This window comes from Gobio gobio, assembly GCF_949357685.1.
Source record: "Gobio gobio genome assembly, chromosome: 5".
NCBI lineage: Eukaryota > Metazoa > Chordata > Actinopteri > Cypriniformes > Gobionidae > Gobio > Gobio gobio.
The window spans coordinates 7,347,973-7,371,323 of NC_137101.1; the positions used below are offsets into that span (position 1 = coordinate 7,347,973).

Sequence of the window (23,351 nt, forward strand, 5' to 3'; positions counted from 1 at the left end):
GCGTGGCTAACATGGATCCTTTTGGGTAGGGGCGTGTTTTGGTGATTTCAAATAGCGACAGTGTTTCTCAGAAGTTGCTTACTGCACCTTTAAGAAAGCACAGCCCTTGGTTTGGGACATTTTAGACATCATATGATGGTAACTGCTGTTTACAGTATGCTCACTGTAAAATGTACACAATCCGAAATATGGAAGGGACTAGGAACAAAGAAACCTGCGACCAGATATGTGTCCAAAAACTTTCAACAAAGCATATTATGTCTATTGCATTTTTAGCATTTAAAATGAGTGGAATAACAGGAGCTTTAACAGCTCTTGTGTCTTAGGTGTGTAGAGTTTGTGTAGTCCTGTAAGGTTTTTAAAGAGTTCATTATAAAAACCACTTCAGACTGGAGGCATTTTACATTTCAATGATTCATGAGGCAATGGTAGAGACGCCAGATTAAATGACTATTGGTGTTACATTACAATTTAACCAGTACAATCTCTACTAAGCTCAGAAAAGACTTAATGATATATTGGTGGTTTATGTGTGATTTTAGTTACGTTTTACATTCCGGATAGGTGTCATTGTTTACCTAAAACTACTGTAGTTTCAACCTGTGAGAGGAAATAGCAGAAATAAGTAGAAACTGAAAAGGTTTTTTTTTTCCATACTTGCATGTATTTTATTCTCTGGGGCGTCTGTGATCCTCCACTACTCATAAGCAACAATGGTTGATAAAGAGAAGCGTTCAAAGGGACATTCAGTCGCAAAAAGCAAAAAACTAAAATGACAACAACTTGTATTATTCAGATGACAAACAAATAATTTACCAAAGGAAAGATCAACAGAAGTGAAGAGAAAAGTGTTTGGCTTGATTGTGAAGTCTCAGACTGAAAAATGAAGATGCAGAACTGCAGCATTTCCCACCGTCATATAACATGAGATATTTTACATAAACGTGATTGTGATTTTCCTAGCTTTGGAGCATATGAGTAAACATACACAGTGCATTGTAGCGAATACTGGTGACCTGAACATGCAGAAAGAGCTTGTGGAACCATCATTCGATCGTGTCTGCCGGGTATTATTCCCAGATGTTTTGGTAGGATTTCATTAAAAAATAAAATGGGAGCATTAAATTATCCAATATGGTTCCTAAATGTAAATGGAGTCTTCAGGCATGTTTCGGAGTATCTGGAAGCTTACTAGAGTTCAGAATGCATGTGCTTTCATGGTAGGTCGGGAGTTTCGAAACCAAACGTCTCGTGCTCGTCTGTAGTCCACAATTCATCATCGGCGCTTCGTGGTGCTTCCTACACAGTTCATGCTTCTGCTCATCTGGGGAAAGTGCACGTTTGGAGTTCTGGCAGTTGGGCCGTAGAGGCCCAAGTTTCTCGCAGCAATGGACCTGCGAGGGGTTTTGATGCAGGGGAACGGCGAGAAGATCTGCTGAGGTTTTGGAGGTTCTCCTGCCAGCGTTGAAGGGCTTCTCCTGAGGGAGCCTCCACTTTCTGAGGCGGAAGAGTCTGAACCTGGACGTCGGGTGGATGGGAGCGGAGCTGGGGCCGTGGGCTCAGGTTGAGGTTCTGGAGTTGGTGGATCAGAAGCTGGTTCTGGTTCCAGTTCCAGAGAAGACAGCTGGTTGTCGATCTGCTGGAGTTCCTCTCCTTCTCCAGGGCTGTGATCTTGCTGAGAGACATCTGAGCTTCCAGCCTCCAACTTCTCTTGCTCGTCATCCTCCAACTTCTCTTGCTCGTCATCCTCCAACTTCTCTTGCTCGTCATCCTTCAACTTCTCTTGCTCTTCATCTTCCAACTTCTCTTGCTCGTCATCCTCAAGTCTTCTCTCCTCTCCCTCTTCAGATGCTTCTTCCGTTTTGCTCGTGTCAGTTTGACAGTCTTCTATCTCCAGAGAATCATCAAAGCCGAGCTGTGCCCGCGCCCTGGCGATGTTCCTGCGGTGCGCACGCACATGGGTGCGCCACGGGGAATGATGCCTTGGCCGTATCATCTGATCCTGGTTGGGGGTGGAGTGGGCATGGGGAACTCCACCATTATGGATGATACAATTCTTTGAGGATCGCTGATCGGATCTGGGCTTCCTACCCAACAGAAGGTGGTTGACCACAGGGGAGGGACCAATTTGGGAGGCAAGGACACTGGTGGCTGGACACTTGTCTGTGAAGAATCAATAACAATGAGTGAGAAAACAGCAGTAACTATAAACAGACTGTCAACATGAAAGTTAAACCGGGTGCACACTGTTGTCAGACTGTATGGCAGTCAAAAACGTGCACAAGAAGACTCGTCCAGAGTTTTACATCATCAGTCATTGGCACGTTCGGTGACGGTGAGATTACATAAGTGATTGAAATGGTGGCAGGCAAAGAAAAACAATCTCTAGCAATAATGTTGCTCATGGCTTGTCTTGAAACGAAAAATGGAAAAAACCTGCAGGACGGTGCCTGTAAATTTCAGACGCTGGCAGAATTTCGTCAGAGGTCAAATTTGATCACAATGGTCATTAATCGGCTGTTGGCAAACATGCAAAACTAGCAATCCGAGACTACAGATTTTAGTCTAGGATCAGAGGAATCTTTTAGGATTCTCAAAATTTGCCAAATCGTATAGCGTGAACCCGGCTTTAAACAGGATATTCAAGGTGAAAACAGAATGGGGCTTTGTGATGCCGAGGAAAATTAAAGTGATTTTAGAATCCGAAAAAAACAGAGAAAATTTACACACACACATACATATACACTCACCTAAAGGATTATTTAGAACACCTGTTCAATTTCTCATGAATGCAATTATCTAATCAACCAATCACATGGCAGTTGCTTCAATGCATTTAGGGGTGTGGTCCTGGTCAAGACAATCTCCTGAACTCCAAACTGAATGTCAGAATGGGAAAGAAAGGTCATTTAAGCAATTTTGAGCGTGGCATGGTTGTTGGTGCCAGACGGGCCGGTCTGAGTATTTCACAATCTGCTCAGTTACTGGGATTTTCACGCACAACCATTTCTAGGGTTTACAAAGAATGGTGTGAAAAGGGAAAAACATCCAGTATGCGGCAGTCCTGTGGGCCAAAATGCCTTGTTGATGCTAGAGGTCAGAGGAGAATGGGCCGACTGATTCAAGCTGATAGAAGAGCAACTTTGACTGAAATAACCACTCGTTACAACCGAGGTAAGCAGCAAAGCATTTGTGAAGCCACAACACGCACAACCTTGAGGCGGATGGGCTACAACAGCAGAAGACCCCACCGGGTACCACTCATCTCCACTACAAATAAGAAAAAGAGGCTACAATTTGCACAAGCTCACCAAAATTGGACAGTTGAAGACTGGAAAAATGTTGCCTGGTCTGATGAGTCTCGATTTCTGAGTCAGAATTTGGCGTAAACAGAATGAGAACATGGAACCATCATGCCTTGTTACCACTGTGCAGGCTGGTGGTGGTGGTGTAATGGTGTGGGGGATGTTTTCTTGGCACACGTTAGGCCCCTTAGTGCCAATTGGGCATCGTTTAAATACCACGGCCTACCTGAGCATTGTTTCTGACCATGTCCATCCCTTTATGACCACCATGTACCCATCCTCTGATGGCTACTTCCAGCAGGATAATGCACCATGTCACAAAGCTCGAATCATTTCAAATTGGACATGAACATGACAATGAGTTCACTGTACTAAAATGGCCCCCACAATCACCAGATCTCAACCCAATAGAGCATCTTTGGGATGTGGTGGAACGGGAGCTTTGTGCCCTGGATGTGCATCCCACAAATCTCCATCAACTGCAAGATGCTATCCTATCAATATGGGCCAACATTTCTAAAGAATGCTTTCAGCACCTTGTTGAATCAACGCCACGTAGAATTAAGGCAGTTCTGAAGGCGAAAGGGGGTCAAACACAGTATTAGTATGGTGTTCCTAATAATCCTTTAGGTGAGTGTATTATATATATATATATATATTAGTGATGTCAAATCGCGATTAATCGCATTCAAAATAAGTTTGTGTTTACATAATATATGGGTGTACTGTGTATAATTATGTATATAAATACACACATGCATGTATATATTTAAGAAAAATTTGTTTACATTTAAAATATTTATATATAATATAAATGAAATTAATATATACAGTATATACATGCAAATCTTTCTTAAATGTATACATGAATGAGTGTGTATTTATATATGCATAACAATTATACACAGACAGTACACACTTAATTATATATTTTTTAATAGTTTGAAGTATTGAATCGTGTAAGAAAATAAATAAGATGAATGTATGAATGTGCGTTATGAACATAAATATGACCTATTATGATTTCATGTTGGCTTTAAGTCCATTATGCCCTGTAATGGCGCTATTGCAATCTTCCAATATTTAAATAAATTGAAAAAAAAGTAATGAAGAATCTTTAGCGTATACAAATCCCCTCTAAAGAAAATATAAAAAATCATGATGAAAAAAAAATGCTTTGATTAATCAGTCCAGCCATCACCAAAATGACAAATTAATGTGTGATTTATTGCATTATACACCAGCAGACCCAACACCGATCAAAACAGATCTACTGCACCATATATCTACAGTATAATGAAGCCATAGTTGACCCGTGAAGATCAATACCAGTGTGAGTGTGTTGGTTCTGCTGTTTACTGGGCTGATGAGGTTCAATAGTTTCAGCTTCCACTGGAGGTCCTGGGAAAAATGTCACAATACACTGACTAACACTTCATATCCCGTCTGTCACTTCCTGAACTCATCTCTGACAGTAAAACGTGTGTATTGGTCATAATATCAGTATGATCCTGCTACCTGTATGGATGTAAAGTAGCCCGGCTTGCTGCTGTTGTTTTTGTTTGATGCGCGAGTACTGTTTCTTCAGCGCGCTGATGTCAATGCTCATGCGCTCCTGCATCATGCTGTTGATGGCCGCCTGGTGCTCGGCCCGTCCCGCGCCCACCGCCCCGGGACTGAGCTCGGCCATGTTACTGCCGTGTGAGCTCTGCTCCGATCTCTGATCTGCAGATCAGATGAAAACAGAAAGAACATTTGTGACACATTTTACAGGCTAACTTGAGTATCGGCTGCGTCGGCTTCTTTCCAAACGTTCCATTTATTAAGTTGCACTGGAACTGAAGACTGTAATTAAGGACAGCTTGAATGACTCGACCCACCTCAGATACAACAAGAACTGACAAATGCAGAGGATTAAATCCATTTGAGGCTTCCATCTGGCCAGGGTTAGGTTGGCAGAGTGAGCTACACTGAGCTCATGTTTGCATTACTCCATGAAATCTAGCCAATATAGTTTAGTGTGACTTATAAAACGCTAATCATTAAGAAATCAAACATCTCGTGCATTTTATAAATGGGGTCAGTCTGTGGTCAGAAGGACATAAATCATGTTTGTAACTATGCACTATTAAATCCACTTCCTTTCGGTTTTTGACTTGTGAAATGTATTCAGACACAGACCTTTAAGGTGCTTTTGGTATCTTTGGATTTCAGGGGCCAGAAGCCCACCAAGAGGCCCCAGGCAGCCCAGGGCCGTGACAATAGAGTCTTCATCATCAATGTCAGCATCATCATCACTCTCCCATCCATGGAGTGCCAGACTATACAGAGGAAAAATAATACAATTATATCATAATATAATAGAATAATAGAATATATTTTTCGCAAAATAATAGAATATATTTTTAAATAATATCATTTTAAAATACATTCATTTCAAAATGTAATTATGTATTTAAAAATATATATTATTGAATTAGATATTATTGAAAATACATCAAATTTTTTTTATAAATTGCACGAATAATGCATGAAACTAAATATTAAACAAATAATAAAATTAAATGCAAAAATAAATTATTATTAATAATAATAATAATAATATTATATAAAAATGTAATTATATTATACAATAAAATAGAAAAATATTTTCATAAAAAACAAAAACAAAACATAATGCATGTAATAAAATATTAAATAATAAAATATATAATTTAATTGAAAAATATAATAAAATGTAAAAAGAAATTTAAATTTTTTTAAAATAAAATAGAAGAAACAAAAAGTAATAAAATGCATAAATACATTAAACAACAAATAATATAATATAAAATGTAATTAATAAATAATTAAATGCAATTGAAACATTTAAAAATGTAATACAAAATTAAAAAATAAAATAGGACATAAAAAAGAAACAAAGTAATAAATATTTATATTATATTATATATATATATATATATATATATATATATATATATATATATATATATATATATATATATATATATATATATATATATATATATATATATATATATATATATATATATATTATTATTAAAATAAAGCGCGTTATCATTGCATCGATGCTCTCTTAAAATAAACGGACATTATCTTTAAACTGAGTGTAAACCTTGTCAAGATAAGGCAGAACATTTGCTTTTGATATTTGCATGCCAATATACACAGGTGCCATAAAACAACACCCTGCAGTCTCGTAGTAACGTGTTTATATGGCTGCTAAACTCTCACGATTGCAATCTGTGCTGTGGGCGTGGAGTGTCTCCAGCTCTCATACCTGCTGTTGGCTCTGACCGGGGCAGGGAAGGGGGTGATGTTGTAGGTGTATTTCTCCCTGAGCTCAGCCAGCTGGGGGAACGGGAACGGGGCCATGGAGTAGACCATCTGTCAGGAGCAAAACAAGCGTTTTCACACACACTTTCAGCCCCAAACACAGCCGGATAAACTAAGCTTTCGCCATTTTCAAACACAATTCTGCAACATTAAAGCCGTTACCCTCGATCTGTATGATAAGGTTTATATATAATTAATGACACATTCATTTATTCATGATCTTACCTGCATGAGTTCATTGGAGTCGATCAGATTGTGCTCCAGCATTTCCTGTGTCAGGCAGCCCATAGTGCTATAAAATTCATCAGCAGTCTGGCACTCCTCAATTCGCCTGAGAGGGTTGAAAATGTTTCTCATTTTTCATTTATGAGCACATCATTTTCTTTCGCAATCTAATCGACAGTGCAACCAACTCTTAGTGAACTTACTCTCCGAGTTTAGCCCAGATGGCCAGCGCTACACGCAGCAGCATTTCAGAGCCCTCAAAGAAGACAGAGTCCCAGATCTTCAGCACGGTGTGATGGGGCATACAGGTGGCAAACATGGTCAAAAACCACTGCATGGTGAAGACGTTGGTAAGTGGAGGCTCATAGCTGCCTGAAACACAATGCAGTTGAGCCATTACGGACATCGTTCTTTCACATCCAGACATATTTACAGGGTTGCTGCATACCTCCTCCTTCCCGATTGGCTACTTTCTGGAGGTGGTGGAGATGCTGAGAAAGTTCTGGAAGCTTCAGTCGCAGAAGATCTCTGAACACGGCCATGTCCACGGAGAGGGCACGCAGGTTATTGGCGAAGTAACTATCGGGAAGCACCTTATCGATCAAATAGATCATAACCTAAACCAGAGGGATAGTAAAAGTTGATTAGGTTTAGCAATTATTTTTGCTTATAGAAGATAATAGCTTTTTTATAAAAAAAATAGTTTTTTTAAAGTAGATTTTCAATTAACAAATAAAATTAATAATAATAATATATGAATAAAATAAAATTATAATTAAATTCATAAAAGAGAATTCATAAATGTAAATAAATAATTTGCCCAATTGTTGTAGGATAAGTTGCAAAGATTTTAATTTTAGTTTTATTAATATTTTGAATTAGCTTTTATATAATATTTTATACTTTTCACGTTTTCATGTTTTTGTCATGTTATTATTATTATTATTTTTAAATATAGCTATTTAGGTTTAATTTATTTTTATTTCAGTTTTTTTTCTTTATTAGTTATTTATTGATTCACCGATACAAAATCTCTCCGCCGATACGATAGCCGATTATTCAGAATGATATCTCCTGATAATGATAGTTTGATTTTCTTAAAGGTGCAGTGTGTAATATTTAGGAGGATCTATTGACAGAAATATATGCTATACGCGCGTTATGCGCGAGTGGTGCTTTTTGTGCATCCACGCGTTTGAAGCGAATCAGTGTCGAGTTGAAAAATCTGAACTTTGCCGTCAATTTGCACCGCGTTAACCAATCAGGAGCCTGCTCGCTGCTGTCACGTGGTGAAGTGATGTGATGAGAAACCCTGCATAATTTAAAAATACTACTATTGTGTCACAAAATGTAGTTTTAAGACTTTTTCAGGTGGGAATGTAGTTGTTTAAAGCTCAAATCTGTGGTTTATTTATAAAGAGCACCTATTTAAAAAAAATTATCTTATGTTTTTGGAGTTGTGAGATCCAGGCAATCACCGGGCGCTCAGAGCTCATTAACCCCGGCGAGAGCAGCCTTTCCTCGGCTAGTCCTTCTGACGTTTGCCTCTGGCTCTGATGTCCTGTAGTGGTTCGTCTTGTGTGTATCTAATGGGTGATCTTTGGTGTCATGAATCTATAATTTGATGTCTGCCAAATCGTTTTGACTGAGGGCAAAGAAAAGTTTCATAACTTTATTGTTTTAAGTATATTTAAATATACATGCAGTTAAGATAATGTAGGAGTTGCCTGGACCACATTTGTGTGGCTATTAATGCTTAATATATATTTTTAATGAAAATGAAAAGAGGCAGAGTGGTGTTTTATGACATATTTCTCCCGGACCGACTTGAACACGTGCGTCTATTTCGCTTCAAACGTTCAATTTCTACGCGCGTCCAATTCGCCGCGAATGCGTGAATGGATTCAAAATGTTCACGCGTCAAACTAGATGCGGTAGACGCGATTTTGACGCTCTATTCGCGTTTGGTGTGAACGTAGCATAAGACATACCCTGACGTGCACCTCTCCAAAAATGTAACAACGTGTCAATTCTACGCGGACCGCGAGCGCTGTGATTGGTCTGCCAGAACCCCTCCCTCAGGGGTACACATTCTCCCACTGCATGTGTAACTGCATGTCGATGTGGACAAGGACGCAGAAATTTAAATGAAAATCGATGTGTAGAAGCTCAGCGCAGGTCCGACGCAAAAGTATAAATCAGCTTTAATGCGGTGTTAACTATACAGGGAAACCTCTCAGTTGATACATTACGATAATATTAGAGGTTAAAATTTGTTGGAGTTTTGGAAGTGCTCCAATGTTTACACTGCGTCAACAGTGTAAGAGTCTGACACAGGCTAGAAGACATTTTTGAATAAAGTCGTTATTTTTGTTTGTTTTTGAAAACTAATATTTATATATTTGATTTAATTTCAGCTTTGATATGTTTTAGCTAGCAATAATATTCAGGATTCAACAAATACATGATACCCCACCTTAATGAGATTTAAAATAACAATTCCCAGAATTCATGTAGATCTAGGCAAACCTTTAATGCATCTCCTTCGTTTCCCTCCGTGACCTCCAGAATGAGGGCAGCCAGAACATTGAAGCCCTGACAGTAGCCCACAGACTTGTTCCAGCGGGCGTACGCCAGCAGTACCCGCTTCAGCACCACCCGGTCCTGCTCCGCCTCCTGGCCACAGTAGGAACTGCAGCCTGTCCTGTGCAGGTCCTGAGGAGAGGGGAAAACAAAGTGTGACTTACCTATGTACACAAGCACACTGAACTTTGCTCAGTTGCACACAAGTGCTACACACACAAACACATCCTGCTCCATTACCCATTTAACTGACGCACTGCAATGAGCAAATACCCAGCGCCATTTAACCTTTTATCTGACTCACTTCCTTCCATTAAATAGCTCTAAAGCCTCAATTTATTTGCTTGCCTCATAACGCTATAGCCTTAAAATAACTGCATATAACTACATATATCAACCTTCACTATTTGGATTCCCAAAGAGTCGTCATCTGGATTGCTGCGATCGTTGAAGGCGAATCTCATGGTTTTCTCCCAGTCTATGGAGATGCTGTGGAGGTACTGGTCAGCCAGGGTCAGCCATACCTATATGAAAACAACCAAACATTAAACAGTGTGTAAAATGTCACGGATGTGAAAGCAGTGACATTTCCAGCACACTCACCCTCTTCCTCCACTCTTTGGGAATACCCACAGGGAGTCTGGCCACTGCTTTCAGGGCGTCGTACCACTGCAAAGTAAAGCAACCAGTAACAATCAACATGAAACAAACCAATTTGTTGGTTTATTGCTCTTTGAGGGTTTTATGCCCATAGTAGGCATCTAATACATACTTGTTGAAAGCCGTTCTTGCCTAGAGAGGGCTCGATAGTGAACTTCAACCTGGTGTCCACCCCTGCAATAAGACAAAATGGTGGACAATCAGAGACAATGATGACCATATGAAGACATCTGTCGATGCAGGTGTTTCATTAACTAATGAATGATGGGATGTTATGTAATCACCACTCAGGATTAATAATTAAATAATGAAAAAAATATTTCATTAATTGTAAATAAATTACAATTATAGCAGGATAGGTTGCAATTCTTGTTGGTTTATTTTTTTTAAAAAGTAATTAATTTATATAAAAAAAAAATGTTAACACTTTACAATAAGGTTCCATTAGTTAATGCATTAACTAATATTAACTAACAATGAGCAATAGATTCTTATTAATCTTTGTTAACATTAATTAACAAAAATACAACTGTTCATTGTTAGTTCATGTTCATTATCTAATGTTAACAGTTACAACTTATTAGTAAAAGTTGAGATTATCATTGACTGAGATTAATAAACGCTTTAGAAATATTTGTAGTATTTATATTATACAAATATTTATTTTTGTCAGTTCATGTTAACTAATGTTGACTAATGAAACCTCATGTGAAGTGTTACCAAAAATTAAACTGAACTCAAAACAGGTACAAGAAATATATTCGGTTAAAATATTCATGGTTTCAAATTCTTGATATTTAACATTCATTACATTATATATATATATATATACACACACACACACACACACACACACACACACACACACACACACACACACAACCAGTCAAAAGTTTAGCAACCGTACTGAAACTGTCTCTTCTGCTCACCAAGGCTGCATTTACTTGATACAAAATACAGCAAAAACAGTATTATTGTGAAATATTTTTACAATTTATAATAACTTTTTTTCTATTTGAATATATTTACATTTATTATTATAATCAATGTTGAAAACAGTTGGTTACAATTTTTTTTTCAGGATTATTTAATGAATAGAAAGTTCAAAAGAACTGTATTTATCTGAAATATAAAGCTTTTGCAACATTATAACTGTCTATATATACTGTCACTAAATTTCTTTAAGTTCTTTCCCAAAAAATAATAATAATAATAATAATTCTTACCGACCCAAAACTTTTGAACTGTAGTACAATGTTACAAAAGCTTTCTATTTCAGATAAACACTGTTTTAAACTTTCTATTCATCAAAGAGTCCTAAAACACAATTTTTACACAACTGCTTTCAACAAAAATCATAAATGTTTCTTGAGCAGTAAAATGACCTTTTATCATCCCGACTTGACCCATTAATAATAAATAAGGTTTGTTGTCATTCAATGGCTCATTATATATCACAGGCAGGTTACCTAACTCTCTTCTTTGTCTAACAGGAATAAACACGGATAATGCAACAGAAATGACTGGAGTGTATTATCGACCACGACGCAGAAACCAAACGCTGAATATCGAATAGTTGATAAACGACGCTGTCCGTTGCGGAGCGGTGCTGAATCTCACTTCCGCCTCCAGTTTCTTCCGGATACACAACACCATCCTGTATCACGACGAAATAAACGGTGTTTTTTCATTGTTAAGACGTCGTGTTGAGCGTTAAAGAGCAACAACAACACGCCGAATTCTTTAAATTGATGTAACCTTCACATTAGCCATGGCTAAAGATGCTAAATCCTGTCAAACGCGCATGTAAACAACTCTACCTCATCCACACGATGTGAAATAGGAAGCGGCGTTTCTCCTACACACTCTCGGTGCATAAGAATACCAATAAGAAGACCAACCTGAGTCCATCTCTGTCATAGTTTCATGGTATAAATGATAAACAGGAGTGGCGCCATTACTGCATCTTTTTCACTCGTCAGCCGAGGCTGTTCCGGATTAACCTACATGATTACGATCATCTCTCCAGCCCTCAACTGCACTCATATTCTGCACAACATGTCTGGATGTTATGTACTGACCATCTCAGACATTAAAAAGAACATTCAAAACAATTGTCAATTATTACCTATAGGCTAGTATTTAAAACTGAGCCTATAATATTTATAGAATAACAACCCTAGTGAAAAAAACAATACCAAAATGTATTTAAAATACATTTAATTTCATACTAAGTATACTATAAATACATTAACAAGAGATTTGCTGATAAAATATTATAATGTAAAATATTATAAAGGCCTAATTCTTTATTGCCCATTGCATATTTTTTAATTTTAAGCATAAAATGTGTTTTATTATCACTATAAGGATAGATCACTGTACAATATCTATCAGTCTTTAAATGAAATATATTTAAAGTGTTGCCATTTTAGCACAATCAAATTTGCACCTCAGCACTACTTCCGGACAACTAAAGTGCATTAAGTAGTTTTTTCCTTTAAGTAACTCAATTTAGTTCACCAAAAGTACAGTTGCAGAGTATTTATATTAAGTAGCCTACATAAATATGTAATGTATGTGTAGTAGGCCTATACTTAGCATAAAATAAATGCATTTCAAACACATTTTTGTATTTTTATTTTTCATTATAGGGAAAATATTTCATAGCCTATTCAAACTTTCAGGACACCTCAAAGCTAAAACCATAATATTTCTCAATTTAAATGTATTAATATAGTTTACTTAAACAATATAAATATAGCTGATAAAATATGTATTAATAAAAAAGCGAAGGCCCTCAGGACACCTAATTATCGCCACTCTGCATTGAGCACCAGTGCAAATAAATGGGCATTTTAGAAATAAACCGTAGTTAGTGTTGTATCTATAAAGATTAATGAATATGAATAATGATATTAAAGCATGCTGTATTCACCTGGCTCTAGGGTGCACAGCAGGCGCGGCGCTCTTCTAGAGATGCCATTGCGTTTCTTCAGCACATTACTGATAATATTACCGACTCCTCCAGGTGCATTCTGCCGTTTCATACACACCCTCGATCTCTTAGTGGAAACAAACCTTTCCTGCTTCATCTGGAGAAAAACCTGTGAGGACGAGTTCCGTTTGACCGCGCATTTAAAACGATTCTCTCATCCCGAGAATCATCTCATCTAAACATATACCCTACTCGTTATGATATCAATAAAACAAAGGAGAAGATCATTTATCATCGTACATGAAGATGCATGTCTGTATCTGAAACATAAGAATTATAAATAGCATAAAAATCAAAGGTGATCGAAACGAACGCGCAGGATGCTATGGGAGAGGCGCGGTGATGCGCGCGTCTACTCCCACATATGAGCGTCACATTCAGGGGTTGTGAAGGAGGAGGGACCGCTGGAGCTCTGGAGGAAGGGCCAGAGACAGCTGAGGAAAACAATGGCCAGTGTACGAATGACTAGTGCCATCCATGCTGCCAACTTTAGTATTGATCTTTAATAACAAGGAACAAGGAAATAAACACTATGTATCCAAATTCACAAGAAAATCTAATAGTAAACAGAGTCGTAGGACCTAATTATAGGCTAAAATCCCAAGATAAGAATAAGGATAAGATGGTTAAACCACCATTGATTCAGTCATACAGTATTTTGCAAGTGTTCTGAATGATTTATCAATAAGCCCCAAGAAGTCGTAGTTTACAAAGAATTTAGAATAGTTATGAGGCTAAAGTAGCCAAGCTGTTATACATTCACTTTATACTAATGGCCTGTTGAATGCTTTTATCTGATTGGTTGACGAACGTTCTGAGGTGTGCAATTATTTTCTTGACCGCATTACAGTTCCATATCACTTCACCAAATTATTTCAGTTATGTCTCTACAGCCTAAAAAAAAAGGGAAATGCTCTTCTTTAAGGCACTTAAAGGAAATAGTACATTGTTTTAAGTTAGTTCTTTATCATGTAGTTTTAAAGGCACAATATGTAAGATTTTTGGATTAAAATATCCAAAAACCATTAGAAGTGTTATATATTTTGTTGACTTGAGTACTTGCATTACCCAAAATGCTTCTAAGAATGTTTAAATCCAGAGCAATAAGCAATTTTAACCAGGACACGGACTGTGTCCGTACGTCGCCTATCAATGACATCATACCCGCGTTATCCTCGATTTCCGGTTTTATTTTGTAGAAACCATGGAAACACCAAAGACGCTTTAATATATTATGTGCTTTATTAGACAGGTGAGCAACTGTTTGGAGACATTCACTGACAGAACATTAATCATTGTTATACAGCTCAACATAGTTTAGATTTCAATCTTTTCATTCTGGTTTTCTTGATTTACCGCGAGTACCAAGTTTTACCATGCCTTATATTGATCTATTTTGCAGTGTGAACAAGTGTCTCATAGACATAGTAGCCGCTAGGGGTGGCACGGTACATGGAAAAAAAACGAACCGTTCGGTTCGCTTGTCTCGGTTCGGAGTGTGTGCGTCGCATGCGCAATGTATCCTCGTGCCCGTATGTAACCTCAGACAGTTGGTCTCCTTTTCGCGCGAAATAAGAGGTATGTGTGTGGACATGCAGTGCGGAGAGCGGGAGCTGAACCGCGGCTCGTGTATTGCAAATACAGACAAATATTGTCCATTCTGTCACATTTCCCGGTGTTCTCCTCCGACCCCTGTCTGTCTCATGCTTTGATTTATGATGGGCAGCATATATCTGCTGCAAATGCAACCGTGTTCCCCTCTGTCTCATACACACATGCATATAACATGTTGTATATAAGTAGTTCACATGATAAATTTAACATTTAAAAGTTAAGATATGCTTATAGTTTTAATAATTTAAACATGCCTTTGAAGTTTGGGCAAAAACATCTGGCAGTGTTGTGTTTTCGTGTATTTTATTTAAAAAAAAATTCACAGCGCTGGAATATGGTGATTGTGAAACACACAGAACACTTCATGGTGAAATTTGTTAATCAGGTCAGCTGAATTAAAGCCACAGTGCATTGTTCTGATCAAAATTGACATGATTAACATGAAAAATGTTACGCCAATGTGTCGAACTCGGTAGACAGACAGTTAGGAAACAACTTCTACATGATATAACAATTTTTTAATACTGTATCCTAAATTGTGGGTGATTAAGCTATATATCATATGCTGAAGTAAATTTCTGGAGTGTTAACGATTAAAAAAAAACAACAACAAGAACCGTACAGAACCGAGAACCGTGACCCTAAAACCGTGATACGAACCGAACCGTGGGTTTTGTGAACCGTGCCACCCCTAGTAGCCGCAGAGCGAACGCACAGAGCAGCATTATAACAACTTTCAACACACTCAAATGCATCTAATATGATAAAACAGCGCTGCTACCGCACATACGCATGAGCGGAAGAAGCAGAAGCACTCGTCTGTGGCATAATAAAAGCTCTGCGAAATCAATATGTCATCAAGCTACGCCTTTGATTTGAATAAGTGACCTCTAGCGCCGAAAAATTACATATTGTAGCTTTAAAGCATCATGACAGAGTGAGAGAGATAAGGAAAAATAAGTCAATAAGGAGGCTTCTTATTTTATGCAAAACGACAGTGTGTCCGAATATTCCAAGTTAAAGTATCTATCCATCCATACAATATACAGCAGGCCAAAGTCATGTAAATTTGACCATTTTAAGCATTGTATGATTGTCCAAAAGTGTCTCGATTTACCCAAACTCATGAGGAACTCCTTAATGTGGCGAGACAGCCACTCTAAAGAGAGACAGCACTCTAAAAAAAGCAATTGGGTTGTTTTAACCCAGTGAATGGGTCGTTTTAAACCAGCCGTTGGGTTAAATGTTTGCTTAAAACAACCCAATCACTGGGTTAAAACAACCCAATTATTTAGAGTGAGAGGTTTAAACATTTCTGGCAGAAAGAATGATAGTCCTGATATTTTTCCATGGGACGATAAGGTATTTTTTCTGACATACACTTAGTGACAAAACAACAGGGATACACAGCATTACTCATGCTTACAAAAATAAACATGTCAACAAACACAAAACGTTCATCAAGAATAGACATCGACTGAATGATGGCAGCCATGTAGTGCTATAGTTTTGATGTGATTTCATACTGTACCTGTTTGACAGTGCTTGTCATGCTGCATGTTGATAAAATGGAGGGAAAAAAAACATTAAGAGATGCAAGGCCACATTATCTGTTGGTCTAATACAGACTGCATCCACGACTGTGAGGGAATTCCTGCTGGACGACTAATTAGGGAGCAAAATTGGAACTCACTATAACATTACGGTGCTAATTTGCATGTCAGTGTCATAAACCCAGTCGCCCCTGAAACCCGTGGTGAGAGTTTTGAATCTAATGCAAATAATTGAGTTGTAAAGGTGAGGAGGAGTCAATCCTGCAGTAGCGGGAAGATACTTGAGAATAATGACTTCTAAAATATCAGCTGAGAGAACTAGTCTAGGTGAAGCAAAAATACATTTGATATATGTTCGGCAACCATTATCTATGCAAGTTACATAACACCTAACCGCATCCTTTTAAAACAGCTGAAGGATAACAGACGCCCAGCATCAGTGAAAGCTAAGACGTGCAGTCAATCGAGAATACATTAGTCTTTAAATAGCTAAAAAGGCCTTGGGTAATTTAAAGGGACACTATTATGCTTTTTTTAACATGTTCATCTCTCTTGAGTGTGTAATGTTGCTCTTTGAGCATTTGCAAAGTTACAAAGTCCCTCCAGCGGGAGTTCTTCTCTACATCAGCGTCACTGTTTCTGAACTCCCTCAAACACCTCTATTGTAGTCTTGAGCTTTCTTGCGGGAACGAACACGTCACAATATTCCTCATTTAAATAATTCCATACGCAGAATAAAGGGGCGAGGCCTGTTGAGTTAAGGCCACAACCTACTCCACAAGAACAGAGAAAAATAGTTCTCGCTCCCAGGGCTTGTTCTCGAGCAGAACTTTTTTCTTGTGGATGTCCGAGAACTATTGTGTGATTGGTCAGAATTGAAAAGTGGGCGGGGTTAATGCGGAGAAAAGGAGATGTTCGGCACCTGCTTTTCTCGTGAAGTATGGAACATACTGGCCAGAACGAGCTTTGTTCTTGTTCTTGCCACCTGGAGAAAGCGAACAAATTTCTTTGTTCTTGCGGAGTATGTACCAAGCTTTAGTTAGTAGTGTGTTGAAACAATTTAAGCGATTGACCAATCACAACACACTGGTGCAGCCGACCAATCAGAGCACATTGTGCTTTTCGGAAGGAGGGTCTTCAAAGAGACAGGAACTAAACAGGGGTGTTTCCCGCACAATGGCTCTGTCCCAAATGGCACCCTAAACCAGGGGTTTTCAAACTGGGGTCCGGGGACCACCAGGGGTCCTCCAGAAGGTTCTAAGGGGTCCCCAGAAAATTTCAGAGAATAAAAAGACAAAGAAAACATGGATCAACTGTTTCACTTCTAAATATTTCTCTCCTTTCTTGCCGTACATACGTTCCAGAATTGTATGTTTGCTTGGTATCTTTCTAGTGAGGTTTTTCTCACCATAGTCCCTTTGTCTTGCTCACTGGGGTTGGAAGGCAGTATTCGTAACCGGGTTCGTACGTTGCTTACAAACCTTGATTATAAATATTGCTTATACAAAACTTCAAGTTTATACATCCAACATTAAGTATAGGCAATTTAAGTTTGGAAACGTACTATTTATCTAACAGTTTAAATGTTTTTTCATACAGATGGATTTCAGGAAGGGGGTCCCTCATAAAAGGTGCATCATATTTGGGGCATCATAAAGTTTGAAAGCCCCTGCGGTCTTCCAACGAGTCCGCACTTTCATGACATAACGCCGCTTTGACTGTTGGGAAGAAGTGCGCATCGAGGGCGCATACACTCTAAAAAAAAAGGTTCTATATGGCACCAAAAATGGTTCTTCGTCATAATCATAGAGGAACCACGTTTGGTGCTATATAGCACCATATCTTAACATGATCGGTATATGGTAGCGGTGCTATATAGCACCTTAGTCAAAGAACCAGTGAAGAACCTCTGAATTACCGCTGCAGAACCACAGAAGCATCAAAATTGGTGCTATATAGCATTTAAAAAGGTTACCCTAAGATTACGAGCCAAGAACCATTTTTGGTGCCATATCGAACCTTTTTTTAGAGTGTTTCGACCGCAAAGGGGGTGCTCGCGAGCACCCTACTGAGACCTAAAATGACAAATGGGACACCCTACAGTCTCATGGACTTAAAGGTGAACTATTTAGGGTTATTGCAGTAAAATATCCAAAAACCACTAGGCCAGTGTTATATATTTTGTTCAGTTGAGTACTTCGAATATCCCAAATGTTTCCAACTATTTGTAAATCGTGAGAAATTGCTATTTAAACCAAGGAACCGGGACGTGTGAGCTATGCGTTTGAGGGAGTCGTCTGTCGATTGCGTCATATCTACATTCCCCTCGGTTTCCGGTTTTATTTAGCAGAAACGCTTTACTCTCACTGCAGTGTGAACAAGTATCATAGCAGTCGCCGAGCGAACGTCATAACTTCCTTTTCAACACACTCAGATATATCTAATACGATAAACAGAGTTGCGTTACCTCATACTCATGACTGGAAAAGAGGAAGTGGTGCCGGCGACCGTGTCATAATAAAAGTCCCGCCGGCGACTATGCCATAATAACAGTCCCGCTCTTCAATCGCTCCAGCGGCCTTGCTCAGCTCCACAACACTCGATCCTGCTCCGCTTCACTACAGTAATGTTAATAATCGCATCCATGAACATGATTTCTGCCCGAGTCCTGCCCTGACTCTTTCCCACCGGCTGTGAGGTGAAGACCACATGACCCAAGATTCTGTGCTCAAATGTGGCGTCATCAAACTACGCCTTTGTTTTGAACAGGCGACCTCTAGTGGACGGAAAAAGTTACATAGTGTAGCTTTAACGGACACGCGCACACGGCAGTCATTGTAAGTCCACAAGACTGAAAGTGCATATTATATGTACCATTTGGGACAGGGCCAATGACGTAACTCACTGCTTAACCACCATAGTACGATGCATCGTTGGAGAAACTAACTTGCTAGTCACAACTGCTTCCCAAAAACATAGTAACTTCGTCGCACATCTGTTGTTCAAGCCATGCTGGTTCAACAATACAGCCTATGACGTTACACAGCTGGTGGAGTTACAACGTCTACTAGTTAATCCTTTCTATATCGAATTAATGTCAGATTATTGCTGTAAATGACAAACATGGCATCTGAAGACTTCTGTTTTGCTTTATTTCCAGATGTTTCATTCAATCGCACGCACACGCGCACTCTTCAAAGTCAAGGCTTTAATTCTTTTGAAAAACTAATGGAATTTGTATATATCTGCTTGCTTATTTTGCTCAAAGGCAAGATCGATTTAAAGGGATAGTTCACCCAAAAATGAAAATTCTGTCATCATTTACTCACTCTCAAGTTGTGCTAAACCTGAGTTTTTGTTCTGTTGAACACAAAAGAAGATATTTTGAAGAATGTTGGTAACCCAACAGTTGATGGACCCCGTTGAAAAAAAATAGTATGGAAGTCAATGGGGACCAAAAACAAAAAAATCAAAACAAAAACTCAGGTTTAGAACAACTTGAGGGGGCGTAAATGATGACAGAATTTTCCTATTTGGGTGTACTATCCCTTTAAGTCCACATGTCATAGAAACAAGAAATTAAGCTTCTAACCACAGGTCGAGGGATGGAGGTCCAACCACACAACTTTGGGATGCTGTTTGCGAATGTTCGTGGAACTATCCGGTTGTAAAGTCTGACGTCACACGGCAAAGATTCCGGGTCCAAACGCTCTCTTATACCACAAGAAAAACAACAAATGGTGCTAATATACACACACAATGTGGTGTAATAGTAATACTACAAAACCTTTATCTCCATACCAAAATTCCGGATGGCCAGACAGTGATTCATCTTTTATAAATCGATAAAATATTAATGTCTGTGACGCTGTGAGCACAGAGACTGTTGTGTAGACTGTAAGCATTTAAAATGTTTAACTTTTTTAAATGTTTGATGTTTAATACGAATAAATAGCGCTCATAAACGTCCGGCGATGGCATTCTCAAGTGAAACGAGTTGAGGCTTGGACCCAGAAACGGCATTCCTTACGTCATGACTTAACAAGCGGATGGTTTCGGGAAACGCTGGATCGTTGAACTATGTCGGTAATGATTGAACTTGGCAAAAAATGCTTTTGGGAAAAGCAGCCAAGAGCGTTACTGACAGACTGGGAAGAGAGGTGCTGCAACAATGTCAAAATGTGAATGAAAAACATGAAAAAGGGCATAATAGGTCCCCTTTAATCCAGCTCATAACGGTCATGACAGCAAGAGGAGGGAAATGATTTGTAATTACGTCTTTTCTGAGAGACGGCTTGCAGGCAGGCAGTGACTATATCACAGTTCTTCTGAAACTTCTGCCGCTGTCGGTCCTTCCTCTTGACCTGACGCACCAGTTTGGCCGACTGCACAGCGATGCGATACTTCACCTCTTGAACGATCCACTTCAGCTCCTCTGGACCTGAGCACAAAATAAAGCTTGTTTAAATGTGCAAAACACACTACATACGCAAACAGCTTCAGATAATTATGACTGACAAAACACTGTGTATACAAAAACCTTTGTATGCAAATTGTCACTATGGCCTGACCCTGAGCACCTGAGACAACAGTGAAATTACTTCAGCAAACAAAGGGTTAAGAATTAACTGGCTTCAAGAGTGCCATTACAACCTGGGTCAGTTCTCATGCAGTATCTGTAATGACATGCTATATTTCATATAAAAACACCCTAATCATATTACATTTAATAAAGAGTAATGTCACTCTGTATTTGTGTGTACATGGAAAAGTATGAAAAATTATTCGTCTTAACCCCTTTATTTATATATTCGTATTCCTATTTATTTATTACATGATTTAAAAACAAAAAGGAAAAAAAATACATAAATTATAACAGAAAAAGCTTTTGAAAGAAGTCTTTCATGCCAAGGCAAAAATACAGTAAAACTGTGAAATATTAGTACACTCTAAAAAAAAAAAAAAGGTTCTATATGGCACCAAAAAAGGTTCGTAATCATAGGGGAACCTTTTTTAGTGCTATATAGCACCAATTTTGGTGCTTCAGTGGTTCTTCAGCGGTTCTTCAGAGGTTCTTCACTGGTTCTTTGACTAAGGTGCTAAATAGCACCTCTGAAGAACCGCTGAAGCACCAAAATTGGTGCTATATAGCACTAAAAAAGGTTCCCCTATATGATTACGAGCCAAGAACCATTTTTGGTGCCATATAGAACTTTTTTTTTTAGAGTGTACAATTTAAATAACTGTTTTCTATCTAAATATATTTGTAATGTATTCCTGTGATCAAAGCTGAATTTTCAGCATCATTACTCCAGTCTTCAGTGTCACATGATCCTTCAGAAATCATTCTAATATAATTAAGTCTGGTATGAAATACAGAACATAAATTGGACTGATTTGACTTCAGTTGAAAGGGGAAGTGATGCTCACCTTTCTGATCCAGGTATTTCATCTGATGGCGTCTCGTGTGTTTCTCCTGAAGTTCTTGCAGAAAGTTGGAGCCAGTGTTGCTCCTTCCCAGGAAGGCATCCGAGCTGGAGGCTTCAGTCGAGCTGTCCACACCTCTGACGCTGTTACTGTACGTGTCATAGAGCTCCACTAACAGACAGTCCATTATAGAAGATGCCCGGGACGCTAGCAGATCCTCTTCATCCGAATACACACCTGCTTCGTGGACCCCCCCTCCACCTCCTCCTCTCTCCATACGGATCTCTCCAGCTGGTGACCCATGAGGCACTTTTGCGCACTTGGATAGCGAGGCTGGTAACGATGAAGCTGTTTTGACGCACTCGCCGTTTCCATCAGAGTCTGAACGCCCCTTTGAAACCCATTTGTGAAACGCCGAGAAGCCGTCAAGGTACGACGCACCTGAGTTGACGAAAACTCCACTCTCCTCCTCCGAGCAGATGTCACATATGTCAATCTCCTTAAGTTCCTCTTTAGCGACGTCCACGCCAGACATGTTTTATCGCTCTTTGAAGTCCAGCATTACACACTCTTGCACATTTGCTGCACATAAGTACAAACCAAAGATTGTTTTAGATGAATCAATAAGGAACTCGAGTTCCGGGTGTGTTCCATTACTTGAGCGGGGTTGGCAGTGTCTTTCCCAGGCTCTTGTTTCCTTCCTGAAACGGTCTAAATCCTGATTGCACGCCCCTGCCGCAGGAATAGTTTAACCCACCTCCGAAACTTTTCAAACAAAGTTTCCAAACAAGTGCATGAGAAATATATTGTAGGCCTATTTGTTTATTTCACTACAAATATTCAAAATAAAAATATACATTGACTGTTTGTAAGTTAACGTGTCAAAAATAAATACAGAAAATAATATATTTTATATTATTTTATATTAATATAAAAATACACGATGCGCAGTGTTTGTATGCAAATAAATGATCTATATATTTAAAATTATAATATAAAAATAAACTATACAAATATAATATAAACTATAATACTAAAATATATACAAATTATATAAATGCATTATATAATAATACACGTTTATTATAACTTTATAATAAAATAAAGTTTGTATAAATATTTGTAATTATACGCTTGTTGCGTTTTTAAATATACAGTATATGTATGTTTTCAAATATGTATTTTTTTGGATATATATATAATTTATGTGTGTGTGCTTATTATATATATATATATTGTCTGTTATTAAATATGTTTAAAACAAATAAAAAATAATGATAAGCTTGCGTGTATTAAGGTGCAAGAATATATATATATATATATATATATATATATATATATATATATATATATATATATATATATATATATATATATATATATATATATATATATATATATTAATTTCTTGCACATTATTACACGCGAGCTTAATCATTATTTTTTATTTGTCTTAAACATATGTTAAACATATTTTAAGAGAGGTGGGGTGAAACGTGAAACTACATCATTCTTACATACTAGTTACAATATTAAAATATATAACTTTTGCAGGCCTGGTAGAGATTTTGAATGGAAAAGACAAATAAAAAGAGACGATATAAGCAATAAAAGAGAAATGTTATGAAT

The 23,351-nt window shown here is 38.1% G+C and overlaps 1 protein-coding gene across 2 annotated transcripts; it reads right to left on the reverse strand.

The window, feature by feature from the left end:
- Positions 1 to 651: 651 nt before the first annotated feature.
- tbc1d30 (TBC1 domain family, member 30) lies at positions 652 to 22,435 on the reverse strand. Of its 2 annotated transcripts, XM_079816351.1 has the most exons (14): positions 21,726 to 22,435; positions 20,572 to 20,736; positions 10,243 to 10,304; positions 10,074 to 10,139; positions 9,869 to 9,994; positions 9,417 to 9,602; positions 7,336 to 7,504; positions 7,091 to 7,259; positions 6,888 to 6,993; positions 6,607 to 6,713; positions 5,487 to 5,626; positions 4,824 to 5,030; positions 4,635 to 4,706; positions 652 to 2,163 (listed from the first exon to the last, which is right to left on the reverse strand). In XM_079816351.1, exons 1-14 carry the CDS (start codon positions 22,255 to 22,257, stop codon positions 1,277 to 1,279), a joined length of 2,994 nt encoding a protein of 997 aa, XP_079672477.1. In that variant the 5' UTR covers positions 22,258 to 22,435; the 3' UTR covers positions 652 to 1,276. The 2 variants fall into 2 exon arrangements, with proteins under 2 accessions (XP_079672477.1, XP_079672478.1); XM_079816352.1 differs by lacking the exon at positions 4,635 to 4,706.
- Between the last annotated feature and the right edge of the window lie 916 nt (positions 22,436 to 23,351).